Here is a 10,727-nt window from a genome sequence, read left to right as displayed (position 1 = left end):
ATTTATGCGGAGCTAAGTGCATTTGAGAGCCTTAATGTTTCCAGATAAAGAAGGATGTAATATTTGTACTTAAAATAAAGTCATATTAAAACCACAATGAGAAAAGACTGATTTGCTCACCTTTTTGCTCACTTAAAAGTAACAGAGTACTCTTTTTTACTCCTTTTTTTCAGAAATCAAATTGAATTTGAAATTGGCCCCAAACAGGCAAATAAGAAATCTGAAGTCCCAGAATAATTGTATTTAATCATAGAAGGATTAACTTAAAGGCCCAATATTAAATTATGTTAAAAATGAATTAGAAATTCTAAAAATTATAAAACCAACGTGATATATGTTGTTGAGATGTGTACTAAAAACATCACAAATGTTTCCATCAATTTTTCAGTGAAATTGTTCATTTTAATAAAGTAACGCACAGCTTCAGTCAGTCACTGACAATGTAGGACTTCTTCCCCCTCTACTTCCTGAAAACTCAGGTGAAACATGGTGTATTTACTTTAAAGGTGATACAACGTCAGTATGCAAATAAAGGGTAACCTAAAATGGTGGTTTAAGTTGCAGTGATGCAGAAGTGTACCCCAGACTATTATGCCATGCACTGTAACATCACAGTTGGGAGTGGTTAAAGGAGCACCGCTATTAGTGACTTGGACCTTGCCATCCATTAGCTATGCTTTTGGACATAAGGAGGAAAGTGGAAGAAAACTATGCTGACATTGGGAAGACCTGCTGCAAACTCACAGCTCGTCTAACAGTTAAAGGTATGTCAGGTTTATTTTGTGATTTTAAACATTGTGAAGCTAATTCTGAAGCGATCTAACTCATTTATTCACTAAATGCTGTTTTTTCCCCTTTCAATAAGAACACAATATTTTCAGCTAGATTTGAATGTCCTCATACAAAAATTGCAGATCATTCATTGTTGTTTTGCTGTATTAAGGTATTCATTGAAGTATGCTAAAAGTGTAAACTTGCTTGGAGTTCTCTTTTAAACATGGCTTTAGTGAGAGTTGACTTACTCATAATTATTGTATTTTGGGCACCTGCATTCAAGGAAACAAAGAACCAAATGCACCCTACTTTAATACCTAATTAAGCAATTAATTTATTATATGACTTTAAGCAAATGGCATCAAAATTCAGATAAATAATATTGAAAAAATCCAAACACAAATTAGATACATGCTTCTATTTTTATTGTTGGCACAATGACTCCACATCTTTGGAAATGAGGGTCACCCCTCAATGATCTCTCGAAGGTTGAATGAATGAATGAAGGAATTTATTTGTTTATTTATTTATTAAAAGAGACCTGAATACCTACATTGGGTAGTATTGTAAGTACATTGGCGAGCTGCAGTTGAGGTTTTGTTGCCAGGGGGCGTCACTGGGCAGTTTAGGCCAGGTGAATAAGCTCGTGCAGTTTACTACTGTACAATTGTGTGAGCTGCACGAGGAGGAGCGACTCCCGCTCGAGCGTTAGAAGTGGATTTAACATAGTGAGACGAAAGGAAAAAGGAAGAGAAAAACCTGAATGCTTTTTCTTCCCCTGTGGTTTGTAAAGTAGAAGGACAACCGGAGCTGTCCGCCCACCGGTTTCAGTCGCAGTTTGGAGGCGGGATGGGAAGAGTAGAGGTGGCAAATATACTCGCGGACGCTGCCTTGCTGGCTTCTGTTAATTGCTACCTGAAGACAATTAAGAAGAAGAGAAGTGTTTGGTGTCAATTCTGAAGAAAGCTACAGTCTGCTGGAGCAGCCGGTGGATGTTGTGCCATGGAGATAAAGGAGAGACTTCGTGCCATGCTGATGTTAATATGGATTATTCAAGGTAAGCTAATTAATTCACTTGACCGGTATCGTGCCGCGTGCTGCTGTAAGGGGAGTGACACCTGCATGTTACATTTTTAGAAAGTGATAATAGCCTGTATATATTTCAACCCAAAATAAATTAGAAACTTTGGTTAACAATTATTTTCCTATCATTTGACATCACTTTTGAACCCATTAGAAAGTCATAACCTAATGTATTTTATGAGAAACTCAGTCCTTAAAGGATTGCTGTTGTGAGTTTACATTTTACAAGAGTCAAGTCAGTAAAATACCACACAATACTATAAATAGTAGCTTCTGTGTTTGCCTTAGCTGCATGGCACTGCATACTCCACATTTCACTTTGCTATACATTTTGTAAATAGAATCCAACGCATCACTCAGTTTCTTAGTATTGGCAGTAAAGAGCCGCTATCAGCCTGCTCAGGAAGCCAATTCTATGAAAGACACCCCCCCCCCCTTCCCTCACCCAGCTTCATTTTGAATTCAAATGCAAGAGACAAGCGCGCTGACTATTCTTGAAATATGTCATTTGTATTGTTGTGCCTGCTGCTGCTGCTGCTGCTGGCTTCTTTTAGAACATAGGTCTCCTTTTAAGAACATGGCAGAGTACTCTTCGTCTTAAGAGAGCAAAATGTTTTTGCATGCTTGAATGCTCCCATATTTTAAGGAAGTCAAATTCTTTTTCTTGATTTTCTTTTGATACATATATTCCATGTGAGGTAAGAAATGACAAAGAAGCTTCCAAAAAGAGCAAAATACTGCTGGACATGGAATCGCAGCTGTCACATTGGATGTGGGTCACTGTGATGAGCGGAATGGTCATACAGGTTCAGAAACCTGCACCCATTTTCACATGTATGGCTTGAATGCATGTAGTTAGTGACGAGTGCAGTGATAACCTCATAAAATGTGGCAGAATTATTCACCAATAATGCCATTAATGTCCACCGGTGTGGTGGACATTAATGGCATTATTGGTGAATAATAACTTTGACATAAAGTTCAGGAAAACGTTTGTTTCCTAAATCAACGTTTACATTCTTCACCATTGTCGTATTACCATTATGACTCTTTCATAGTCACTTATACATAACCTCATCGCAGTGCATCCTGCGGTCTCTCTTTCACTAGCTTCGTAAACAAATGCACGGCCGCCGGCATTGTCGATTTGCCCTGCCCAATGGGGAAGACGTGCAAGACAAAAAAGCACACGCACGGCATGTTACTGCTGTGAGTTACCTCCTACCTGCAACTGCAGCCAAAGACACACCATGGAAACAAACGTCAACCAAACTTGAACCCCCTCCTGCCTCTCTGAAATCACTCCTTGTTTTTTTGTGTTCCCTGTGAACATTAAATAAGTTATCATGCAATCAAACAAATGATCCTTAACTAAACTAAAAAATACAGAGAATCGAAGTGACCTTTAAATCATGTCAATGTTCCTAATCGTCACATCTTCGGCTAAATTCAGCCTCTCCACAAAGAAGCCCTTTTAGGCTCCTCTGACTTAGTAAAATCTTGGTTCTTTCAAGTACACTGCTGTATCAGTTCTCACCAGATATTGGCTTTCCTGACAAAGATAGTTATATATGTGTGTTATTTTATGTTTGCTTCAAGCTTGAGTGTTGCCAAGGAGCAGCATTGGAAAAGACAAACCTGGGGGAAAATATATCCATCTTCATCTTACTTTTGAGTGCTAACGACTGAGATAGTGTGTTTAAATCTTCTTTGTTCTTATTAACTTCTAAATAGAAAACACTGTTGCGTTACATCTAGAGGTGGGCATAGATTAATTTTTTTAATCTAGATTAATCTAGATTAATTTTGGAATTAATCTAGATTAATCTAGATTAAAATGGCTCATTTGAATTCATTCATAATATGTGTGTGCTCCCTAAATAATGACTCAAAGTAAGTCTTTGAGAACGTGTTTCTCAAGCCAGGTGGCGCATCAGACCAGGGGCTCATCTCCTGTTTCCAACATGCATCACAAACTGCTTGAGGAAGCTGTTCTACTATGATAATTGGTGATGAAAATAAATAATGTTCAACAAGATGTTACATAGTAACGCGTTACCGGCATCGGACCTCTTTTTTCAGTAACGAGTAATCTAACGCGTTACTATCTCCAAACCAGTAATCAGATTGAAGTTACTCATCAAAGTCACTGTGCGTTACTTTTTCTGTCATTTTCCTTAGTGAAACATTTTACATAACTGCACAAGTGACTGCGATTGCGATTTTATGTAAATAAATGTGCGCGCATGTGTCTCTAAACTCTCCAACTGCTCCAACCGCTCCTCTCGTCTTTTTGGTAGCGCCCCTCGTCTCTGCCATGCAGCGTGTGTGTGTGCCTGTGTCTGTGTCTGTGTGTGTGTGTGCAGCAGCATTACGGCCGAGTCGAACTGTGGCGCAAAACAAAGTTTTCCCCCCGATGAAATATAGCGTCTGCTATGGGGATATTTAGGATTCGGGTACGGTGACGTTGAAGAGATAGAAGTGTTTAAAACTTGGAAACTTATAGTCACGTGGCGACCGGTGGCCACACACACCCACCCTGCGTTCCAATACCCGATTGTGTGGGCAAGTGATGGAGAGAGAGAGAGCGGCGGGTGTGTGAGAGAAGATTCGCCCCTCGTCTCTGACATGCAGCGTGTGTGTGAGTGTGTGAGTGTGTGTGTGTGTGTGTGTGTGTGTGTGTGTGTGTGTGTGTGTGTGTGTGTGTGTGTGTGTGTGCGTGTGTGTGTGTGTGTGTGTGTGTGTGTGTGTGCGTGTGCAGCAGCATTACGGCCGAGTCTAAGCTGAACTGTACAAATGACTGGCTCCCTGAGCCGAACAGGAGGTGGAATAAGAGATTAACGGCGATATTTTTTTTATCGCCGATAAGAGTCTTGCGTTAACGCAGCACGTTAACGCCGATAACGGCCCACCACTAGTTACATCATATCTGCTGCTCCTCGATTAGGTTAAACTGCTAAATGGAATTAAACAAATTGCAACATTTTTGTGAGCAACTCCTTGATGATCCACTGTGATTTGTGGGATTTACTCTTTCAATACTTCGTCTGACAGCAGCTAAGCCTGTCAACAGAAAAAGAAGCCCATTTAGTGATCGAGGAGGCTACGACCTCAAACTGTATTTGCCTGCCTGTCTGACTTCACTTGAGCAAAGTAGACCCATCTGGTATTGATAAAACCGAGCAGCTCATTGGCTTTACATGAGAAGACCCGTAGCTAATTGGCTGCTACTAACTCTGTTGATACGTAGCTCTCTTGGATGATGTGAGGCAGATGGTAAACATTTGACTGCAATATGAATCACACTCTAGTTATGTGCTCTGACATATTACCGGCTGCCAATCGGAAAGCTCAAACTTGCCTGATTGGAATTAACTATCATTCTAAATCTTCCCCTTTGGCGGGCCAGTCATAGTCATCTAAAGATCTGGAAGATATCTGGAAATCTTAAGGAGTGAATGAATCTGCCATTGAGTTTGAACTTATACACTAATGCATTAGTTTTGGAAGGTTTTTATATGCAAGAAAGAAAATGCAATTCAAAGTAAGTAAATTGGACAAGCAGGACAAAATAGGACGCTCTGAGGGTAAAGTGCAGTGGGAAGTACAATGCAAAGCATATCAGGAAGCGCTGGCAGCTGAAATCTTTATTCACAATTTTCCATCTGGGGTGTTCAATTCCAAATGCCTCCTGACATTTCACTTCTGAGATGGTGGCACAATAGATAGTTTCCTCCGCTTTGCATATAGACGGGCTACGCTGTACATTTTCATTAATCATGTATGTCATTTTCACTCCCACACATTTTAACTGGCCTTATTCTTTACACACAAGCTCTGTTGCATGTCTGTGCGTCCAGGGCGAGAGATATCGCTTCAGCTGCTCTTCCTTAAGATTCTACCGATTTCGTTAACCGAACCGAGGGTCTAAGATTTGAAAGCCAACTGATGCAAATTTTTATTTGTGATTAGGCTGTATAAATAAAATTGACTTGACATTCTGTACAGCCAAAGCTTATGACTTCTACTTCCACTGTGCTGATCAGTCGACTGGTAAATTACTACACAGGAAACTTCTGATTTGTTTTGTCCATGCACAATTTCAATAAAGTTTTCAAACACGATGGATGGTTGCGTCGAGAGATGGAAACACAACACAGTTAAGTCTGGTGTTAGCTCAATATGTAAAATACCACTGGGGCATTATTTAAACTAACTCACCACAGTTAACAACCAGTCATTTGACAACTCGGAAAGTGTGTCCATCCAATCGTCTGTTATTAATTTTAATAGTTGAGGCAGTTATTTAGGCATTGCCTCCAACAGCACATTAGACAGGCGGCTATTTATTCTGCATTAAAATCATGCTCAAAGCGTGATATTGACATTTAAAAACGCCCCCTTTGGATTAGAAAGAATAGCCTTTGGGGTCATTCACTGTACATTTTTAATGTGACAGATCATTACAGATCGGACATTTAATTCTGCTCCACTACGAACGGTAGTTTCTTTGATTTTTGTTAAAAATGAGTTCCATAAATGAGTTCCATAAATGAGTTCCATAACATATTTTTGTTATAGTTTTTACTGAATGACACATGATGATACATATTGATGTGTTCCATTCATCAATCCATTTATGTACAGAACAAATGTTTTTTGAATTGGTTGAGTTGTAAAGTAAGATAATTTGAGAAATCCAAACTCTTAACAAGAATGTCCTTTCAGAGAAACCTAAGTCTCCTCTCTTCTCCCCCCACCCAACCCAACCTGCGGGCTTAAACTGAAAAAATATTAAAAGCGAATGCGTTTGCCATTATTGTTTCTTGTCAGCATCTCAATCTACTGCAGAGAAAACATCCTGATGATGTACAATGATGTACATCCTCTGAGTCACTTTATAGAGCTGTATTTATCTTCTATGACTCAAACTGGTGATTTGTTAGTCTGACACATAGTGTGGGTGTTACACGAGGAAGCCTAATTGTCCACAGTCCGGTCTACATGCCGTGAACACACAGAAGACCCCTGCAGAGGTCACACACAAAAATACACACACACAAACATAGAGAGACACGCACACACAAACACACACTGATTGAAGGCGTAAAGAGCCGATGCCACCTAAAAGATTCTGTCATGTAAAACTAGGTCATATTAATTGGACCCATGCTCGCCACGCAATAAAAAGGACATCAGCCCTCAGATATTTTGTTATTTTTCCTAAACTCAGCTGCTGCATGTTTAACTTCAATAAAACTTCAACTTCAGATAAAAAGATATGTCTTTTTAAAACTTTAATAATCACAACTGGGTTTGCAGTTGTTATAGTGTGACTAGGCATGACCTCTACGTGAGTATGCATCTATATTCTTCTTTATAATAAAGCTCACACAGTCCATTTTACCTGCTTAAATACATTTTTAATTAACTGAAATTACTTCTAAGCACCGGGATAAGGTTGGGAATAATCTCAATCTAGTTGTAGTGTTGCAAATATGAACCACTGTCTTTACAAAATCTTATAGTCTGTGACAAAAAACTCAGTGACTTGTTATGCCACATTGTCTTCAGATGTGAGATGGTTGTCTTTAGATGTGACAACAATCTGAATATGCCTATTGAACTTTGACTGATGTCCCAGTGCCACTGTGTTAACCCCGACGCATTTGTTTTTTTATGTTCTCTTATTTAGACTCAAGATTTTACAGTGAATTAGGCTGTTTTTACACAGTATGCAGGTTGTGTTTTCAGGTTGTGTTTTCTTTGCTGCTGTATTGTAGCCTGCGCATTTTAGCCTATGCTGTTTTCTCTCACATCGGACAGAGAAAAAAATGGCACACATTGTGAATTTGAACAATTTTGTTCACAAAAACTCATCAGCTTTTTTCCTGCTGAATGGCTCGCTTTGATGTCTGTTACTGCGCAAAACAATTATTACCATTTGCTTATTCAGTAAAGAATCCTTTTGAACATTTAAAGCTCCAACCCTAAGGAACATGTTTACTTTTTTTTAAGTTCTTTGTAACATCCGAAAGAAGATACATTTATTTCGGACCAATCAAGTGTGATATGTTTAGCAAGATTACTGTAATGAGTTTAATTGTTTGGGAATCAGGGAGGGTGTATTGGAAAGAGGAATTAACCTTAGGTGACAGCTCAAATGAATCACGTAGAGTACATTACATAACATTGAGTTATCTTGTTTCAAAATAGCTTGAGAGAGAGAGAAAGAGAGCACCTGTGTTCTAATGAATTACACACTTAGATCCATCCATCCATTAGCTATACCCACTTATCCTTCAGAGGATCACTGGGAGACGGTTAGGGGGTGTGGGCGGGGGCATATCTCACACCATGGACAGGTCGCCAGTCAATCAGCGGGTCGACACGTAGGTTGAGACCCAATTATGCTCATATTACGCTTGACAACGATGGGAAAGTTAGAGTTGCCAGTTTCAGTGGGAGGACTTCGGAAGCACCCTCGCAGGCATGGTGAAAACATGCAGTAGTAAGGCATCTGCAGAAGTGTTGAAAGAAAAAGAGATCTGTACGATTAAACTGGAGGTAAAAATAATGGTTAAACAAGAAGAAAATTAAAGGCGAAGTAAGCGATTTATTTATGTTAATATAAGTATTAAATCGCTCTTTATTCATACAGTGATCACATATATAGTGTGCGCGTTTCATAAAGCCGATCTCTCAGTCACTCGCTCTGCATGTTATCGGCAAATACAGGTCCTTCTCATATAATTAGCATATTGTGATAAAGTTCAATATTTTCTGTAATGTACTGATAAACATTAGACTTTCATATATTTTAGATTCATTACACACAACTGAAGTAGTTCAAGCCTTTTATTGTTTTAATATTGATGATTTTGGCAAAAAAGTAAAGAAAAATCAAAAATCCCTATCTCAAAAAATTTGCATATTTCATCCGACCAATAAAAGAAAAGTGTTTTTAATACAAAAAAGTCAACCTTCAAATAATAATGTTCAGTTATGCACTCAATACTTGGTCGGGAATCCTTTCGCAGAAATGACTGCTTCAATGCGGCGTGGCATGGAGGCAATCAGCCTGTGGCACTGCTGAGGTGTTATGGAGGCCCAGGATGCTTCGATAGCGGCCTTAAGCTCATCCACAGTGTTGGGTCTGGTGTCTCTCAACTTCCTTTTCACAATATCCCACAGATTCTCTATGGGGTTCAGGTCAGGAGAGTTGGCAGGCCAATTGAGCACAGTAATACCATGGTCAGTAAACCATTTACCAGTGGTTTTGGCACTGTGAGCAGGTGCCAGGTCTTGTTGAAAAATTAAATCTTCATCTCCATAAAGCTTTTCCGCAGATGGAAGCATGAAGTGCTCCAAAATCTCCTGATAGCTAGCTGCATTGACCCTGCCTTTGATAAAACACAGTGGACCAACACCAGCAGCTGACATGGCATTCCAGACCATCACTGACTGTGGGTACTTGACACTGGACTTCAGGCATTTTGGCATTTCCTTCTCCCCAGTCTTCCTCCAGACTCTGGCACCTTGATTTCCGATATGCAAAATTTGCTTTCATCCGAAAAAAGTACTTTGGACCACTGAGCAACAGTCCAGTGCTGCTTCTCTGTAGCCCAGGCCAGGCGCTTCTGCCGCTGTTTCTGGTTCAAAAGTGACTTGACCTGGGGAATGCGGCACCTGTAGCCCATTTCCTGCACACGCCTGTGCACGGTGGCTCTGGATGTTTCTACTCCAGACTCAGTCCACTGCTTCCGCAGGTCCCCCAAGGTCTGGAATCGGCCCTTCTCCACAATCCTACTCAGGGTCCGGTCACCTCTTCTGGTTGTGCAGCGTTGTTTTCCTTCCCACAGACTTCCCACTGAGGTGCCTTGATACAGCACTCTAGGAACAGCCTATTCGCTCAGAAATTTCTTTCTGTGTCTTACCCTCTTGCTTGAGGGTGTCAATGATGGCCTTCTGGACAGCAGTCAGGTCGGCAGTCTACCCATGATTGCGGTTTTGAGTAATGAACCAGGCTGGGAGTTTTTAAAAGCCTCAGGAATCTTTTGCAGGTGTTTAGAGTTAATTAGTTGATTCAGATGATTAGGTTAAGAGCTCGTTTAGAGTACCTTTTCATGATATGCTAATTTTTTGAGATAGGAATTTGGGGTTTTCATGAGCTGTATGCCAAAATCATCAGTATTAAAACAACAAAAGACCTGAAATATTTCAGTTGGTGTGCAATGAATCTAAAATATATGAAAGTTCAATTATTATCATTACATTATGGAAAATAATCAACTTTATCACAATATGCTAATTATATGAGAAGGACCTGTAAACTTTTCGGGGATCCCACTAATAATAACCAATCAGAAGAGAGAACGCTACAAACTGGCACCCGGCTCACTGCCGGTACACGTGCAGAGCGACAGATGGGTGAATGTGTATGCGCCTACAATGGCTGGCGGAGCAGGTAAAAATCCTTCCCAATGTCTGCTTTGATGGTTTTCATCATGTTTTATCACACATATGGATCTGAGTTGATGCTAGATAACTCGCTGCTTGAAGACCGCACTGCATTAATGTGGTGGCGAGGGAGGGGACTGCTAACTGCAGTCACTGACAGGAAGTTAGCTAAACTGACCATTCCGCTTACTGAACCTTTTAGGTTTTTGCCCAATGCTCCCTAGTTAATCTTTCTCCACGTGAAGCTGTTAAAAACTAGGTTTCTACTGTATTCTCACATTTTGTTGTAGTCCACCCCCCACGTTCTGTACTTGAATTATTGAAATGCCTGGAGAAAAAGGAGCTGCTCATAGTCATTGATATGTTAAGATCGTGCCATTAGGGATATGTGATGACCATTAAAACGGTCT

The 10,727-nt window shown here is 40.1% G+C and overlaps 1 protein-coding gene across 1 annotated transcript in view; it reads left to right on the top strand.

Annotated features, from left to right (window-relative positions):
* Window positions 1–1,776: 1,776 nt before the first annotated feature.
* The window catches only part of esamb (endothelial cell adhesion molecule b), a gene marked incomplete at both ends in the record, with an annotated part of 57,099 nt that continues 48,148 nt past the window's right edge, over window positions 1,777–10,727 (top strand). The window contains one exon of the mRNA XM_080053595.1: window positions 1,777–1,831. Coding sequence (XP_079909721.1) covers window positions 1,777–1,831 — 55 coding nt within the window. The remainder of the gene's footprint in view (window positions 1,832–10,727) is intronic.

This window comes from Ammodytes marinus (genome assembly GCF_949987685.1).
Source record: "Ammodytes marinus genome assembly, chromosome: 3".
NCBI lineage: Eukaryota > Metazoa > Chordata > Actinopteri > Uranoscopiformes > Ammodytidae > Ammodytes > Ammodytes marinus.
Note: the sequence above shows the minus strand (reverse complement) of the source record. Positions and strands in the feature narration are given on the sequence as shown.